This window comes from Pseudophryne corroboree, chromosome 6, assembly GCF_028390025.1.
Source record: "Pseudophryne corroboree isolate aPseCor3 chromosome 6, aPseCor3.hap2, whole genome shotgun sequence".
NCBI lineage: Eukaryota > Metazoa > Chordata > Amphibia > Anura > Myobatrachidae > Pseudophryne > Pseudophryne corroboree.
Window position 1 is genome coordinate 568,053,229 of NC_086449.1, and position 19,851 is coordinate 568,073,079.

Sequence of the window (19,851 nt, forward strand, 5' to 3'; positions counted from 1 at the left end):
AGTCCTAATTCTTTCTTAGAGTGCCCAGTCTCCTTCGGAGCCCGCTATTCCCCATGGTCCTTACGGAGTTCCCAGCATCCACTAGGACGTCAGAGAAAAAGAAAGAAAAAAGAAACATCTCTAGAGGAGAGAAAGAAGATGAAAATGAAAAAGAAAATGTCAGGTTTGCCATTCACCAACAGGCATATCAGTGTCTATACAAAATTTCCCTTCACCAGTATTCCCATTCTCCACCCTTTGTGCATGACAAGGCACACTGCAGTAATACTGGTGTCATCATGCTGTTGAGATATACTGGGTTCGGGCAGAACTCTGAAGGACCTAGGCATGTGGAGTTTGAACTGTACTTGGGTCCATGTATTGTACCACCCTGTGTGAACGCAAAAGATGAAGAGGAAAACTGTAGAGAAACAGAATAGAGGTTGGTGACAGATGAGTTTGTAGAGGTGGAGAAGATTTTATAAAAATTTGACAACTGGATTGGGCACTACGGGGAAGTGATTCTCTACTTGGTCTACTCCCCTTAAAAAAAAAATTCTGTGTGTCTTATCTCTACTGGGACTATCCCAGCCATCAATCCAGTGTCCTGTCCATCCTAAATTCATAGGGAACCCGGTATCTGTGAGATAACTTCCTCTACCTGTGATGGACATGCATCTAGAACAGCAGAATGCGACATTAGTCTTCAAGTTTTGTCAAAGGATAATGTTGCATTTATTTTGTTCTTCCCATTAGCCGAATCTGTTTTCTATATGGCTTATGATTTCTTACTATATGTCCCTTGGTCCCGTCTATGTGTTTAACAATGTGGCTTGTGTTTTCTGTCTAGGGGATCTATATTGACTATGTGTCCTACTACTCCTACAGTCTCTGGCAAAATGCCCTTCCTTCCTACAAGTGTAACATATTATTGACCATTAGGGATCTGGGGTTTGGACTGATGGGTCTTTCCTGTATGTGCCAGTATACTTACCATCCTGAACCTCTCCACCTGTTGTTCTCTGCGCCTAACACTATTCTTGTGATGTTCAATAGCACACTCTCTAAGATTAGCTACTGTGACCTTTCCAATTTTGCAAAGAAGTCTGCACCCTGACACTCAATGCCTTATTTAGCCCGTCCATTTGCACAGAGACAGCCACCTCCCATTTGCCGAATTAGTGTTTACCAGTGATCTTATCCAGATGGAGAGTTTTCTATTACTGCAAGAGACAAAAACAAAAAAAGTTTAACAAGCTTCTAGGTCATGCGAAGTATTTCATTCAATCCTTCTCATCCCGTATTAAGGGTCTGTACATGGTCCAACAAACATTTCCGAGCTCATCTTTACTAGGGGCATTACTAGGAATGAATACTTCTTATATGGTAACTGAAAGAAATACCCTGGGGTTACCTTGTCTCTGTCCGCTTTCCTACTGGCAAATATTAATGTGCTGACAGGTTTTTCTGACGTTACTTTCTTGATTTTTTTGTTTGTTTGTTTTACTATATATGTACACGAATGATACCATACTTACCTGTTCCACTGGTCTCAGCCACTTCCCCAACAGGCTACACTCTTCTTGTACCGGTTGGATACTCCTCTGGGTGCATGAGAAATGGCTGAAAACGATCAGGTCACCTTCTCCTCCTAAATAAAACTTCAACATTCATTAGTACATATATAGGTTACAGTCATATTTTTCATATTTTTATTATTTTCTATAGTTTGTATGCTGGCCGTAACTGCTTCCACATCTACATAAGGCGGTGTACTTGCATTCTCTTTTTTTCTTCCTACTTATGTATTGTTGCTACAAGTTCAAACAGTTCTTATATTTCCATTCTTGTCTTATATGACTTTGGTTAAACATACCACCTGCAATACCTTAGAATCAAACTCACCAACCCCTCTTGCTGTCACAGGTTTAAACAATTTGTATGTGTGACCCTTTGTTTTCGGGATTTTATCAGACATATTCTTATCCTTAAGTTCTGCAATACCTCTGGTTCAAAGCTGCCCACCCTAGGGAATGGTTCCCTATCTTTGTCAGTCATACGCTCCCATTCAGACAAAAAGTCTTCAGCGTGTGGACTATATTTCCCACACATAATACTTTTTCCTTTAAACTTCGCTGACCCCCTGGGCTGCGGCTCTTCAACCTGAACCATGGTTTAACGTCCCTTACTTGAGTAACTGGCTCCCATAATTGTGGGCCTTTTCCCACAAACACCAAAATACTCAATATAAGGTGACGGTGAAAGTTCTCCGAGCGCTCTTCACCCGCTCACCGCCCACGATGGCCAGTACTACCATACACTGTCGATAGCGAAGGCAATGTACCCAACTTAGGGCTCCTATCAGACCTTACAACACCGTAATTTCTTTCGGTGGAAGTTCTGTTTGGAATATTTTCCTGAGAGAGGCAGCGAAAAATTCCTTTTCGGTATCTTTCAACTGGAATTGTTTGTAGGGTGAATAACAGAGAAATTAGATTACTATCCTTCACCCTTTCCAGTGAAGCCCACCAGGGAGATTTCCCGACGTTGTAAAAAAAACAAACCCTTTTGTCTATGCAATCACGTCTGCGTATGCTCTCCCACAGCGCATATGACACAATGGTATCACGTTGTGCTGTGCAGAACACACGGACATGCGATGCAATAGCACAGCCTATAGATACTAGTTATCTATATGCCCTACGATTGCTGTAGACCACCTAGCCTAGACCACTCCAGACCACTTCAGTTTATGGGATCACTAAGACCACTTCAGACCACATCAGTTCTAATCACGCAAGGTAGCGAACCCTACGCCGCCGGGCCTCTACTAACCCGGTGTTACCACTTCAGACCACTTCAGTTTCTGGGTTCAGTTCCACTCGCTCCGTTTTCACTCACTCAAATACACTTTGGTTTTCCTGTACAGAAATTTTTTTCATTCAGATAGGCAGCTTTACCCCAGAGGCAATACAGTTTTTTTAAACTAAATTTAGAGTAACCTGCTTTTGAAATCTGATAGTTATGTGCTATTGTATTAAATGTCTACTATCCCACCTTTGAACTAAACGACACTATTGTATAATTTGTACTCAGCGCCCGCATTCTTACGCACTTTGCGCAAACACGCGACTGTGCGTGTCTCTTACGCTGCGTACGCAGTCCTTTACTTTGTCCGAGACACGTGTACAAAACCCTGCATCTGCAATAAAACAAATCACACAGCTCTAAGTATAAATGTTAACAATACTAATTACTATTGCCCACTAGACACAACTTGTTCTGTATAAACTTTTATGCAGACCTGCGTTTGTGTCTTTACGCTTACTTCCTTAAAATACTGTTATTTCAGTTTTAACTATATAGCAACAAATGTATTCTATTTCACACAGATCTATAATGAATCTAGCAATAATCAATAATTTAAATGATATGATTCAGATTGGATAGCTATCTTGCAGAACATACACTGATATAAACACACACATAATTATAATAATATTATATATAATATACCATTCACTGGTCTCCTATGAGACACCTTACCCATTCAGTGCTTCTAATTTGCATATCAGAGGTTCATATGCCTGTTCAAGAGGGTAGTGGAACAGGTTAATTAACATTTCAATGGCTATCCTAAACTAGCAAGCAGATTTAACTAAATCCTGGAGGAAAAAGAAAAAAACTTTGTTTATATCTGTGTGTAATTCTTACATCAAGTATTCATCCATTAACTCTCACTAGGCCCAGCTGAAACTATTTGTAATTGACTATGGCATGGGTTAAATAATTGCATTGGTAACTCATAAATGGTGTTTGATGTGACCAAGGAAAGCTGATTATTCTGAGCAGTGAAAATTAGCCATTTAGAAAATGACCTTCCCAAAATGGCCGCTGCTCCTCCCCCTTCCACATCCATGAGGGTTACACAAAATGGTGGACAGGCCAGGTGGTTAGTCCAAAATGGAGGACAGACCATGCGGCTTCCTTTGTCACAAAGAAATCACACATCATACAAGCACCAGAAGTTATTTTAGGCCTGAGTTTAAAATAAAAACTATATCAAGGCTATGCAGCAACTTTTAAATATACTTTTAAACCTACTTAAACAGATAAACAATCCAATCTGAATCAAACACAATATGACTTACTTGAACCTTTTTTTGCAACAATAAAAATACATTTTAGCATCTTAAATATTACGAGAAACGCATTGTCCCTTGAATTTCATATCAGCGTCTTACTAATAACACAACAATACACACGGATATGATTTTCTCAGCTTTTAGGATGCGTCCATCACAAGCTGATCGACCACAGTGTCGCGTTTATAATGTACAGTGCATCATTAAGAACGTGATATCCCGGACGTGCCCCATCTAAGAATGCCAAATTGATTTCTCACAAATATTTAAAATGCCCGCTCTAATATATATTGTAAATGCCTGCATCTCTTATTACCATATCCCATGAATGTGCGCTATACATCGCAAAACACTGCATCCCGTAAGAGAAAACAGTACACCCACACATTATCTGAGTTCCAAAGCTCATTGATGTATATATTTGTTATTAAAAGGATATGGATTCAATATATATTACAAAGTACAGTATACCTATAGTTACATGATTACAACTCACACAGTAAGCAGTTAATACATAAAGTTACATACAGTTACATGCCATTACATACAGTTTCAGTTACAGGCCAGCGATACAATTACCATTCCCTCCAATGCATCTTATGTCTCTCTCTCTCAGTAAATAAATACAGGAACTGATCTGCCAGCAAGTCCATCATCGTCTCAGACCTTACAGCCACTAACTTCCTGTGTGGTCAATGTGTCTAGTTTCTGGGGGAGGGATTCACGATGAGTCACCAGTTCCTTTGTATATGCTGAACAGGTTCAGCCTTGGGGACGTCCAAAGGGGCTGGCCTGAGCTTCCTGTCCACTGTCCTGTTTGGAATATCTATTGTTCTAATAAAAGTGATTTTAGCTTTTATACATTTAATCATAATTCCGTGTTGCAATGTCCTACAACTTAATAACAAGTATCAAATGAATCTACACATCAATCTGGTTGCTTCAATAGTAAACATGACCGGTCTATCTGGTTTCGTTCAAATAATACACATACATGACATTACTTCATTATATACAATTCTAAATCATCATGATGTCTGGCGCTTGATACCACCACAATTATGTACTGTATGAGATAAATGTCGAATCCATCTCTGTGGCATGTCCGTGTAAATGCGTGTGTTACCATATATTGCTGTGCTCGCTGCACGTATTTGCAAGTATAGCGACTCATAATGTGTGTAGTTTGTATGTTCTCTTTATGTAATATTTTTTTGACTTCGACACCAGGCACCACACTGCATAACTTCCAAGATCTGGTGAGATTGTGCATATTCAGTGTGGTGTGGCTGTAGATCTTCCACTTATCCAGCTAAACTGCTCTATGAGCAGGTATAGTTAGGGCTGATGCCCTGGAGTAAATATTTTGCCCATATCCAATGCTTCCAGGAACATTGCAGTTTTTTATATGAGCCATATGAGATTCTTGTACTGAAAAATCTCCTTCCATTGCTTCAGTACAGGCAACCACTGCCTTTGCCATTTAAGCTGAAGCCAAGGCTTAGCCTCATGACTGCCTTAGACAGGAAAATTGAAAGCAAAGCTATTGAAGATTCTCCTTATCTACTTTAGGAGCTATCTACCCTTTTTTAAACAATTCCCAGCTGGAAGCAGATCATAGGAATTCCATTTCTTAGGAATTCTAACTTTTTATTGGGCGTAACCCAAAACTCTTCCATGATTTCCATCAGCTGATCTTGGAACTCAAGTATTGGGATGTTTAAACACAGGTGCCTTGGTTTTTAACATAGGCTTTGCTGTATCCTCTAAGGATAAGATGGCTTCATTGCTTTCAACCAACTCAGATATATTCGAGAGCTGAGACCTACCTTTTTTTTATATGATAAAGTAGAATAATTGGGCTTTCATTTTCTGATGAATCTAAACAATGTGTAGCTTGCGAGGGTGAAGGTTTACGTACCACTGGTTCTGAGAAGCTGCTGCTGTATGTAAGGGCTTGTAAACCTATTCCTGGTACAGGATTTTGGGGGATTAGCCATCTAATATACTGGATAAAGCTTGTGTAAATATAGCCCAAGGTGGATACACTTGTACCTGCATCCGCCTTGCCTGCTGAGCTAAAACATTATGCATACAAGCCATCTCGAACCAGATCATAAGAGGATAATACAGCTTCAAAACATGGTATGAGTGTCCTCACCATTGCCGCTTTATTACATGATAAATAATCAGCACTTCCACAGTGTACTACACAATTTTGTGACTGTATCACTTTAACCTTTTTTCTTTAAAATGATATCCATTCGATCCTACTCATGCACCAGCATTGAGGATCTGCAAAATAAACTGACAAACATGTAGAAAAGTCAGCATCATACTAGCAGTCAGTCACATGTTATACATTAGTATATTAAGCAATATGAGCACATCGTCAACTACAATATTATTTTAAGTATGTAGAAGAATACTTTTACTGAATCATGTTTAACATATGTAACGTATTCAGGCGCAATGCGACAGAAGCAACAGTAATGGTATACAGACTCATATGCAATAGGCACTTATCTAACTATTCGTACTCAAAACAGTAGATAGAAATTTAGTGCTGTATAGCCATTACTCAGTAGAGTCGGATACAGGGAGACTCACCTCGCTTCCCGGATCGATCAATACGTTAGCGAACGCTGAGTGGATCCAGACGCTACTAGTGTACACTGCCACTCCATGAACCTATAGTGAACACAGACGCACCGGTCACACAGCCGCCTATGCTGCGACCTGGCCCTCAGTGAACATGGACGCACCGGTCACGCAGCCGCCTATGCATGCATTCGGGCCCTCAGTGAACTCAGATGCACCGGTCACGCAGCCGCCTATGCTGCGACCGAGTCCCCTCGTGGTAGCAATCAGTGAACACAGACGCCCCGGTCACACAGCCGCCTATGCTGCGTCCGGGTCCCCTCGTCTCCCAGTGTAACTGGTAGCGTCTGAGTAGGAAGCGAGGAAACAGTTCATGGAGGGAGACTCGGCGGAAACTTGTCATGAACCGTGGGGAGGGGCGACCAGGAGAGCGTCTGACTCCCCACTGCTGACATCAACCCTAGGGATCTCAGCCTCATGCTATTCCTGGTGCCTATGATCCCTAAGGCCTAGAGCTGGAGCATCTGTGGCGTCAGCTACTGTTTGGTAGTCTCCTCCCAAAACAGTGCGGCTGTGTTCGTATTCCATGCATGCTACTCTGAACCGATGCCTTACCTTCTCCCCGTGCTTCAGCCACAGCCTGGTAACGTCTGATGGACCTGCTAGTATATCCGACACAGACGCCCGCCGAAACAGCACTGTACTCGTGGGTAAGTGTTGTCGTGACCCGGCGGAGAGTTGTTGGAGCGACTCTTTCCAATATGCGTATAAGACGCTGTTTAGAAAGATCACTCAAAAAATAGTAAGACTATAAAAATAAAACAAGAAAGCTTGGGGCTGCTAATCCAGCAGCCCTCTGACCATGGTCCGGCTCCTGCCGCACCAAACAAAAAACTGATTTGCCTGAGCCAGGGGGCGGGGATATATGGACGGGTCCGTTGCATGCTGGGTGGCCGGAAAGCAACTGTTTGGTGCAAATCCGCTGTCACTCCATCATATCCCATTGTTATCCTGTGGATAACCTGTGGACCCTGCCGGAGAAATAGCAATTAGAGAATATACTTATATGTAGACATGACACCTGGGAGATACATGTTTACAGTAAGCTTTGGGGAGGATGCAGTGGAAGACAGTGTGTGTCCTGGAAATTATGGAACTGAGATCCCCATGAAGTGAAACACAGGATCCAGGACACTTCAGCAGATGGTGTGGTGAACATGTAGCCAAGAAGTGAGACAGGAGCACCAAAACAGGGGTAGCCAACTGCCAGGTATCTGCATACCTGGGTGAGGCCCAAGTTATGTCTGAGTTGATTGGGAAGAAGAAAGGAGTCTACAACAAACTTTTTAATGAATGATTTATAATTGCAAGAGCAATCTAAATCTGATAGACTTGATAGATTTACCACACCCGCAATGCATATTCAGATCGTTTAAGCTGCCCACGCACAGTTATATAATGTGGTAATTGTGAGACCTTATCTGACATTATTGAATTTGAGAAAAAAATAGCTGCTTCTGTGGAAATTTTATCAGAATATAACTGTTATTGTAGCCTACAGTACATGGATAATATACACCCAACTATATGGTTTTTACAACAGTTCAAGGTAGATAGGAACATGCCTTGAATATACACTGCTCAAAAAAATAAAGGGAACACTTAAACAACACACTGTAACTCCAAGTCAATCACACTTCTGTGAAATCAAACTGTCCACTTAGGGAGCAACACTGATTGACAATCAATTTCACATGCTGTTGTGCAAATGGAATAGACAACAGGTGGAAATTATAGGCAATTAGCAAGACACCCCCAATAAAGGAGTTGTTCTGCAGGTGGTGACCACAGACCACTTCTCAACTCCTATGCTTTCTGCCTGATGTTTTGGTCACTTTTGAAAGCTGGCGGTGCTTTCACTCTAGTGGTAGCATGAGACGGAGTCTACAACCCACACAAGTGGCTCAGGTAGTGCAGCTCATCCAGGATGGCACATCAATGCGAGCTGTGGCAAGAAGGTTTGCTGTGTCTGTCAGCGTAGTGTCCAGAGCATGGAGGCGCTACCAGGAGACATGCCAGTACATCAGGAGACGCGGAGGAGGCCGTAGGAGGGCAACAACCAGCAGCAGGACCGCTACCTCCGCCTTTGTGCAAGGAGGAACAGGAGGAGCACTGCCAGAGCCCTGCAAAATGACCTCCAGCAAGCCACAAATGTGCATGTGTCTACTCAAATGATCAGAAACAGACTCTATGAGGGTGGTATGAGGGCCCGACGTCCACAGGTGGGGGTTGTGCCTACAGCCCAACACCGTGCAGGACGTTTGGCATTTGCCAGAGAACACCAAGATTGGCAAATTCGCCACTAGCGCCCTGTGCTCTTCACAGATGAAAGCAGGTTCTCACTGAGCACATGTGACAGACGTGACAGAGTCTGGAGACGCCATGGAGAACGTTCTGCTGCCTGCAACATCCTCCAGCATGACCGGTTTGGCAGTGGGTCAGTAATGGTGTGGGGTGGCATTTCTTTGGGGGGCCGCACAGCCCTCCATGTGCTCACCAGATCCTCAGACCCTTTGTGAGACCATATGCTGGTGCAGTTAGCCCTGGGTTCCTCCTAATGCAAGACAATGCTAGACCTCATGTGGCTGGAGTGTGTCAGCAGTTCCTGTAAGACGAAGGCATTGATGCTATAGACTGGCCCGCCCGTTCCCCAGACCTGAATCCAATTGAGCACATCTGAGACATCATGTCTTGCTCCATCCACCAACGCCACGTTGCACCACAGACTGTCCAGGAGTTGGCGGATGCTTTAGTCCAGGTCTGGGAGGAGATCCCTCAGGAGACCATCCGCCACCTCATCAGGAGCATGCCCAGGCGTTGTAGGGAGGTCATACAGGCACGTGGCGGCCACACACACTACTGAGCCTCATTTTGACTTGTTTTAAGGACATTACATCAAAGTTGGATCAGTCTGTAGTGTGTTTTTCCACTTTCATTTTGAGTGTGACTCCAAATCCAGACCTCCATTTTCCATTGATAATTTTTGTGTGATTTTGTTGTCAGCACATTCAACTATGTAAAGAACAAAGTATTTAATAAGAATATTTCATTCATTCAAATCTAGGATGTGTTATTTTAGTGTTCCCTTTATTTTTTGGAGCAGTGTATATGGCAGTTGGATGTTTAATACAGCATGGGGCTAATTCAGATGAGCACTAATATGGTAATGCAGCAGAAGGTGTCGCACCTCCTGCTGCATTATTGATCTTAACTGCATCCTAGGATGCAGTATTGGATCTTCCCAGCACCATCGGCCGGCTGCGTGACCCATTTGGTCACGCAAGCCGGCTGCCGCAAGTCCTACACAGAGGCCAGAAAAACTCTGTCCTCTGAAGGAGATCCTGGCCTCTTCCCTCCCCCACAACGGTGGCAACATGTCTCCATTTGTAGAAACAGAGCCTGTTGCCGCCCCCAAATGGCATCAGACTGTCAATCACTGACAGTCTGATGCCGATCAGCATCAGTCATCTCAGAACAGGTCCTGCACATGCACAAAATACAGACAATTAGTACTTTGCGCCATGTAAAGCAACTCCAAGCATATCTGAATTACCCCCCATGTTAGACGCTAATAGACATCCCATAAACCCAATGCTTTTACTTCCAGTGGGAGCAATAAAATGTAGCATCTACAAAATTGCATACACATTACCAACACCCCTTTCAAAAGGGAAACTGCTAGCAGGTAGGAAGTTTCTGTCTGTTTAGTACTGATAAAGTAAATGTTACTAAAGGTCCTATTCATTCTTAGGGGCCGCAGTGGATACAAAAGTGCCAGAGCAATTCAGCATTGCTCTGGTTGCGCAGCAGCTGCTCCAAAAAGCATTTTCCCTTAGTCTCTATAACGGACATTTTCACTGCTGGGTGGTGTTAGTGCACTGAAAGGTCTGCTGGAGGTGGGGGATCCATTCAGGTCCCTTCTTGCACTCCAGAATGCTTTGTAATAGTAAGGAGTGGACAATCTGAAGTTCTTGCAAGCAAACTGAGTACCGGGCAGACACATCCGGCACTTAATAATGAAGGAGCCAGTTACTTGATCCAATCAAAAACTAGTCTTTCCATATGGAAAATGGTAAGAGATCATGAATAGGCCTCTATATGTCTTGACTGAACACTTGGTGGGTATTTCTTATGCTATTTCATATTAGATATATGCTGTATTACTGTTTGAATTAGATATGCTGCACTGTAGTACCTTGGAACATCTGTAGTATGTACACTTTAGATGTGTTAAATAGCTAACTATAAACCTTATATGAAATAAAAATCAATTATTAGTAAAGTATATGAATGGCGCATTGGATCAGTACTATAGCAACAGGGTGCTCTAATGCAAGGATTAAGAGAATTTTGGTTACAGAGTGAATCACTCATAAGACGAATGCTATAAAATACACTTAAGGAAGGGATAAATATGTTGATAGATTTGCTTTTTTAGAGATGTGTACAGTGCTATTGTATAGCATAGGCTTAGCAAAATTGCATACGACCGGCTTGTGTCTTATATGAAAAGATGCTTTCACTCAGTGGACAAGCACCCTGTTGATTAGTAAGAAAGATCTTTGTATAACACAAAATTAACAATAACCTTTGCTGGATTAAGTTAGAAATCAATTATTTAAGAGTGCTTATTTAGGAATGCAGTAGGCTGTTCAAGAGGATTCTCCTATCTGAATCACTAAGATATTAAACTCTGAGAGGCTAGAATCAGAACATATATAAGGAAGCCTGATTTTTCATCATATATCATTTCCAAATAGACACTTAGATCTGCCGGAAGCCTACCCAAAGAATGGTAAGAATGATTTTCTTAGGCTATCCTCTTATAATATCTTTATCTATTCTATCCCAAGGCTTCCTGTTTTCAGTTTCAAAGTCTATCAGAAAATCAGAGACTAGTGATGCTCTATTAGATACAATTGCTCTAAGAAAAGCATTATGGAACGGTGATATGATAGAGAAATCGGAAGCTAACCCGCAGAATCATTACTCCATGGACGACAGTACAAATGTTAATGAAGACGAGGAAAGCCTAAAGGTAAAACACCATGCATTTTATTCACTACAATCTCAACAAAAAGTACGAAAGAAACATTTAAAAAATAATGAAGTGTGTTATAGGCTATATACTTTGAAAATTGTAATATATAATGTATTAACTGATTTTTAAAACTATTTGCTAAATGTAAAATGCTAATTAATCTTTTCCTTAGAAAATATTTATTTATTGGTGTATTTATGCCATTTTCTCATCACCCCGTACACACTCCACTTTTATTCATTACAAAACAAATCTCTCTCTCAGACTACAGGCCCTCAAAACAGTTACTTCAGCCGTGATTTTCCTTTAAGTGTTGCCTTGAAACAGATTCCGTTTTCACCATTTAAAAGTTCAGTCCGAAATTTGGAAACTGGAGATGAAAATGTTGAATTAACACACGAACGAAGAGATATTGGCGAAAATGAAAATGCTGCAAAGTTTCCCATAGGGAGAAGAGATTTTGATAGTAAGTATTCATTACAATTGGTGGAGAATTTGTTCACATGATAATCAGTCTGATAGTAGAAAAGATGCACACACAATATTTTTTTTTTATATATAACACATCACACTTGTTTAAAGAAAGATTATCAAGGTATGATGTTAAGCTGTGTCTATACAGTTTTTGAGATATGAAAAAAAAAAGCCCATGGGAGCGGTTATTATAAATGTTGTCCAGTGGTACTTCACACTTGCAGGTTTCTGGGTAAGAAGGGTGATTAGGTCTTTTCCTGAAATAATACAGCTTTCTGCTGAGAATCACTTCGAATTCCAAAATACCCAACGGGTTTTGTCAATATTTTTAACATCAGGGGTGTTTTTACTATGCTAATAGCTCCAACTTTCTCAACAGCCACAGAGGTTGTTTGCCTCATATATTAACATTGCTGCTTTATCCGCATTAATTAATTTCATCAAAGTGTCCAATAACATGGCATCTTTCAAATACCCTCCATACAATGGCACAGTGATTTTTGCAGCAATCACTCTGTGTCTGATGGCGTGTCCTGGACCCTTTCCAAATGGTGGAGGGCACACACTTAAAAACTTTGATGATGATCTATTTAAAAAAAATACTGCAGTTGTATCTTATATTATTATGAACATGCAAAGTGATATGTATGCAATGCTAACATTAATGTGGGTGATTTCACCACTCCTTCAGTTGGTAATGTTTTATTGGGAACCATGATGGCTATATATATATATATATATATATATATATATATATATATATATTATTTATCTATACAGTAGTGTTTCCTGACCTTTAGCCTTAAGGTACACTAATGGAGTATATTTACTGAAGTGTGGGGTTTTTGGAAGTGGAGATGTTGCCCATAGCAACCAATCAGATCCTAGCTATTCTCTTCTGGAAAGTGCTAGATAAAAAAGTAGAATCTGATTGGTTGCTATGGACCAAATTTCGACTTCTAAAACTAGTTCCACATTTTTGCTACTTCCACACTGCCCTGTGTTTTTGGGTACTTAAGTCATCACTATCAATTTCCTATCTTTAACAATGGGTTTAGAAGCAAAAATTGAATATCTAGGATCATTCTAAACATTTGGATATTTGAGGTTCGATTTTGAGGTCCATTTCAAATCTAACTTTAGTAAATTTGGGGATTTCATGTTCTATGGGAAAACAATGATTCTCTTACGTCCTAGAGGATGCTGGGGACTCCGTGAGGACCATGGGGTATAGACGGGCTCCGCAGGAGACATGGGCACTATAAAGAACTTTAGAATGGGTGTGCACTGGCTCCTCCCTCTATGCCCCTCCTCCAGACCTCAGTTAGATCCTGTGCCCAGAGGAGACTGGGTGCATTACAGGGGAGCTCTCCTGAGTTTCTCTGAAAAAGAATTTTGTTAGGTTTTTTATTTTCAGGGAACACTGCTGGCAACAGGCTCCCTGCATCGTGGAACTGAGGAGAGAGAAGCAGACCTACTTAAATGATAGGCTCTGCTTCTTAGGCTACTGGACACCATTAGCTCCAGAGGGAGTCGGAACGCAGGTCTCACCCCCGCCATTCATCCCGGAGCCGCGCCACCGTCCTCCTCGCAGAGCCGGAAGATAGAAGCCGGGTGAGTATAAGAAGAAAGAAGACTTTAAAGGCGGCAGAAGACTTCAGATCTTCTATGAGGTAACGCTGCGCGCCATTGCTCCCACACACTACAGGCACCGATGGGTGCAGGGTGCAGGGGGGGCGCCCTGGGCAGCAATAAACCTCTAGAACTGGCTCATATAAATATATAGGCTGCGGAGGCAGAATATTTTATAATCCCCCGCCAGTATAAATAAATTTGAGCGGGACCGTAGCCTGCCGCTGAGGGGGGGAGCTTGATCTCACAGCACTAATCAGCACCATTTTCTCCACAGCACACTGCAGAAGCTGGCTCCCCGGACTCTCCCCTGCTGAACATGGTGACAGAATGCAAAAAAGAGGGGGGGGGGGGGGAGGGGATACTTGTAAGGCGCAGTGAGTGTATAGATTTATCTATATGATTATATAAAAGCGCTGTTTATCTGGGAATTTTGTTTCCAGTGTTATTGGCGCTGGGTGTGTGCTGGCATACTCTCTCTCTGTCTCTCCAAAGGGCCTTATTGGGGGCATGGTCTTTATATATATATATATATATATATTTATTATCCCTGTGTGTGGGGGGTGTCGGTACGCCTGTGTCGGCATGTCTGAGGCGGAAGGCTCTTCTAGAGAGGAGGTGGAGCAGATGATTGTGGTGTCTCCGTCGACAACGCAGACACCTGATTGGTTGGACATGTGGAATGTTTTAAATGCAAATGTGACCTTGTTACATAAGAGATTGAACAAAGCAGAGTCCAGGGATAATACGGGGAGTCAATCAATGGCTTTGACGGTGTCACAGGGCCCTTCAGGGTCTCAAAAACGTCCCCTATCCCAAATAGCAGACACTGATACCGACACGGACTATGACTCCAGTGTCGACTACGATGATGCAAGGCTACACCCAAGGGTGGCCAAAAGTATTCATTATATGATTATTGCAATAAAAGATGTTTTGCATATCACAGATGACCCCTCTGTCCCTGACACGAGGGTACACATGTTTAAGGAAAAGAAACCTGAGGTAACATTTCCCCCATCTCATGAGCTGAACACGTTATTTGAAAAAGCTTGGGAAACTCCAGACAAAAAACTGCAGATTCCCAAAAGAGTTCTTATGGCGTATCCTTTCCCGGCACAGGACAGGGTACGGTGGAAATCCTCGCCCAGGGTGGACAAAGCTTTGACGTGCTTATCCAAAAAGGTGGCGCTACCGTCCCCAGACACGGCAGCTCTCAAAGATCCTGCTGATCGCAGACAGGAAACGACTTTAAAATCAATTTACACACATACTGGTGCTTTACTCAGACCGGCTATAGCATGGGTGTGTAGCGCGGTAGCAGCTTGGACAGATAACTTGTCAGCTGATATTGATACCCTAGATAGGGATACCATTTTGTTGACCTTAGGTCACATCAAAGACGCAGTCTTATATATGAGAGACGCTCAGAGAGACGTCGAACTACTAGGTTCAAGGGCCAACGCGATGGCGGTCTCGGCTAGGCGAGCACTGTGGACCTGCCAATGGACGGTTGATGCCGACTCAGAGAGGCATATGGAAGTTTTACCTTACAAGGGTGAGGTTTTATTTGGGGAAGGTCTCGCGAACCTAGTTTCCACAGCTACCGCGGGTAAATCTACCTTTTTGCCTTATGTTCCCCCACAGCAAAAGAAAACTCCACAGTATCAGATGCAGTCCTTTCGGTCGCATAAGTCCAGAAGAGGTCGGTGCTCTTCCTTCCTCGCCAGAGGTATGGGTAGAGGGAAAAGAATGCCTGCTACGGCCAGTCCTCTCCGGCTTCTACTAAATCCACCGCATGACGCTGGGGCTCCACTGAGGGAGGCCGCACCGGTGGGGGCACATCTTCGACTCTTCAGTCACGTCTGGGTTCAGTCGGACGTTGATCCTTGGCCGATGGAAATTGTATCCCAAGGCTACAAGCTGGAATTCGAAGACGTGCCTCCTCGTCAATTCTTCAAATCGGCTTTACCAGCTTCTCCCCCAGAGAGGGAGATAATTTTAGCTGCAATTTAAAAGCTGTGTCAACAGCAAGTGATTATCAAGGTTCCCCTAACACAACAGGGGAAAGGGTACTATTCAACCCTATTTGTGGTCCCGAAACCGGATGGCTCCGTCAGACCCATTCTAAATCTAAAATCCCTGAACCTGTTCTTAAAAAGGTTCAAGTTCAAGATGAAATCGCTCAGGGCAGTCATCTCCAGCCTGGGAGGGGGGGATTTTATGGTGTCATTAGACATAAAGGATGCATACCTTCACGTCCCCATATATCCTCCTCATCAGGCATACCTGAGACTCGCTGTACAGGACTGTCATTACCAGTTTCAGACGTTGCCGTTTGGGCTTTCCACGGCCCCGAGGGTGTTCACCAAGGTAATGGCAGAAATGATGGTGCTCCTACGCAGGCAAGGAGTCACAATTATCCCGTACTTGGACGATCTCCTGATAAAAGCGAGATCAAAGGAACAGTTGCAGAAAAGCGTGTCGCTCTCCCTGGGAGTGCTACAGCAACATGGATGGATTCTAAATCTACGAAAGTCACAGTTGGTTCCAACGACTCGGCTGTCTTTCTTAGGCATGATTCTGGACACAGAACGAAAGAGGGTTTTTCTCCCGAGGTAAAAAGCCCAGGAACTCCAGAACATGGTAAGAGACCTGTTAAAACCGAAAAGAGTGTCAGTCCATCAATGCACTCGAGTACTGGGGAAAATGGTGGCGACCTACGAGGCCATCCCCTTCGGCAGGTTTCATGCGAAGACGTTTCAGTGGGACCTTCTGGACAAGTGGTCCGGGTCCCACCTTCAAATACATCAGAAAATAACTCTGTCCCCCAGGGCCTGGGTATCTCTCCTGTGGTGGCTCCAGAGTGCTCACCTTCTAGAGGGTCGCAGGTTCGACATTCAGGACTGGGTTCTGGTGACCACGGACGCGAGCCTCCGAGGATGGGTAGCAGTCACACAAGGAAGGAATTTTCAGGGACTGTGGTCAAGCCAGGAGGCTGGTCTACACATCAACATACTGGAATTGAGGGCCATATAAAACGGCCTACGACAAGTGGAGAATATTCTTCGCGACCTACCGTTCTGATTCAATCAGACAATGTCACAGCCGTGGATCATGTAAACCGCCAAGGCGGGACAAGGAGCAGAGTGGCAATGGCGGAAGCCACGAGGATTCTGCGCTGGGCAGAAAATCACGTAAGCGCTCTGTCAGCGGTATTCATTCCGGGAGTGGACAACTGGGAAGCAGACTTCCTCAGCAGACACGATCTCCATCCAGGAGAGTGGGGACTTCATCAAGAAGTTTTTGCAGAGATGACAAGTCTTTGGGGACTTCCTCAAATAGACATGATGGCGTCACGCCTCAACAAGAAGCTTCGGAGGTATTGTGCTAGGTCAAGGGACCCTCAGGCAGTAGCGGTGGACGCTCTTGTGACACCATGGGTGTTTCAGTCGGTCTATGTGTTCCATTCTCTTCCTCTCATCTCAAAGATACTGAGAATCATAAGGCGAAAAGGAGTGCAGACAATACTCATTGTTCCAGATTGACCTCGAAAGGCCTGGTACTCAGATCTTCAGGAGCTGCTCACAGAAGATCCATGGCCTCTTCCTCTCAGGGAGGACCTGTTGCAGCAGGAGCCCTAGGTGTTCCAAGACTTACCGCGGTTACGTTTGATGGCATGGCGGTTGAACACCAAATCCTAACTGGGAAGGATATTCCGGAAGAAGTCATCCCTACTCTGATAAAGGCTAGGAAGGAGGTGACGGCAAAACATTATCACCGTATCAGGAGGAAGTATGTTTCTTGGTGTGAAGCCAAGAATGCTCCTACGGAAGACTTGCACTTGGGCCAGTTTCTCCACTTTCTACAGACTGGAGTGGATATGGGCCTAAAGTTAGGCTCCATTAAGGTACAGATTTCGGCCCTTTCTATATTCTCCCAGAAGTCCAGACTTTTGTAAAGGGAGTGCTGCACATCCAGCCTCCTTTTGTGCACCCAGTGGCACCATGGGACCTTACCGTGGTGTTACAGTTCCTAAAATCTCACTGGTTTGAGCCTCTTCAAACTGTTGAGTTAAAATTTCTCACTTGGAAGGTGGTCATGTTGTTGTCCTTGGCATCTGCAAGGCGGGTGTCCGAATTGGCGTCCTTGTCTCATAAGAGCCCCTATCTCATTTTCCATGTGGATAGAGCAGAGTTGAGGACTCGTCCTCATTTTTTGCCTAAGGTTGTGTCATCGTTTCATATGAACCAACCTATGTGGTGCCTGTGGCTACGGGAGATTTGGAGGATTCCAAATCCCTTGATCTAGTCAGGGCCTTAAAAATTCACGTAGCCAGGACGGCTCGCATTAGGAAAACAGAAGCTCTGTTTGTCCTGTATGCAGCCAACAAGGTTGGTGCTTCTGCTTCTAAGCAGACTATTGCTCACTGGATCTGTAACACGATTCAGCAGGCTCATTCTACGGCTGGATTGCCTGTACCAAATTCGGTAAAGGCCCATTCCACTAGGAAGGTGGGCTCTTCCTGGGCGGCTGCCCGAGGCGTCTCGGCTTTACAGCTTTGCCGAGCAGCTACTTGGTTGGGTTCAAACACTTTTGCTAAATTCTACAAGTTTGATACCCTGGCTGATGAGGACCTCATGTCTGCTCAATTGGTGCTGCAGAGTCATCCGCACTCTCCCGCCCGGTTTGGAGCGTTGGTATAATCCCCATGGTCCTTACGGAGTCCCCAGCATCCTCTAGGACGCAAGAGAAAATAAAATTTTAAACCTACCGGTAAATCTTTTTCTCCTAGACCGTAGAGGATGCTGGGCGCCCGTCCCAGTGCGGACATATTTCTGCATGACTTGTATATAGTTCTTGCTTACATAAGGGTTATGTTACAGTTAAGATCAGTCATCGACTGATACTGTTTGTTCATACTGTTAACTGGTTGCTTATATTCCAGGTTATACGGTGTGGATGGTGTGGGCTGGTATGAATCTTGCCCTTAGATTACCAAAATCCTTTCCTCGTACTGTCCGTCTCCTCTGGGCACAGTTTCTCTAACTGAGGTATGGAGGAGGGGCATAGAGGGAGGAGCCAGTGCACACCCATTCTAAAAGTTCTTTATAGTGCCCATGTCTCCTGCGGAGCCCGTCTATACCCCATGGTCCTTACGGAGTCCCCAGCATCCTCTACGGACTAGGAGAAAAAGATTTACCGGTAGGTTTAAAATCTTATTTTTTCAGAAATCGATTTCTATTGGGATATACTGTAACTTGAATCTGCCTTTAGAATCGATTTGACATTCAATTTGGGCTTCAGTAAATCTGTTCAACCCAAATCGAATGGAAATCAAATTGAAAAAGAATGCCAAATCCCCTGAATCACCAAAATCGAACTTTAGTAAATTTTGCCCCAGGTCTGTTAAACATGCCAACAGAATATTAAAGCATTTCCTTCATTAGAACCTTGATGAAAGAATTCTTAGGTATTCTAAAATGAAAACCGTGAACATCTTTTTTTGTTTTAAATATGTTTGTGCAGTTAGATTTCCATAAAAGTATCTAAAGCCACTACATTCCCTTTCCTCAGAGGTCACAATTTAATTTAAAACTCTTTGTAGCGCCAAAGTATGCATGAGAAAGTTTGTTTTTATCAGCTGGCTGGTCTTTGAAAATATTGTTGTTATGGTAAGAGACCAAAACAAGTTATACAATCCTTTTAATAAAAGAAAGTTTTAAATGTAAAGTTATCTATCAATAAATTGCAGAATAACTGACTTTTTCTGTTTATGTTCCATCCTACAATTTCTAAAAGTATTACCGTATATACTCGAGTATAAGTCGACCCGAATATAAGCCGAGGCACCTAATTCTACCACAAAAACCTGGGAAAACTTATTGACTCGAGTATAAGCCTAGGGTGGGAAATGCA

The 19,851-nt window shown here is 43.3% G+C and overlaps 1 protein-coding gene across 1 annotated transcript in view; it reads left to right on the forward strand.

The window, feature by feature from the left end:
* The first annotated feature begins 11,514 nt into the window (after positions 1–11,514).
* PMCH (pro-melanin concentrating hormone) overlaps positions 11,515–19,851 on the forward strand; it is an 11,546-nt gene continuing 3,209 nt past the window's right edge. The window contains exons 1-2 of the mRNA XM_063927804.1: positions 11,515–11,823; positions 12,091–12,292. Of these exons, the coding sequence (XP_063783874.1) occupies positions 11,578–11,823; positions 12,091–12,292 (448 nt within the window). The 5' untranslated portion in view covers positions 11,515–11,577. The remainder of the gene's footprint in view (positions 11,824–12,090; positions 12,293–19,851) is intronic.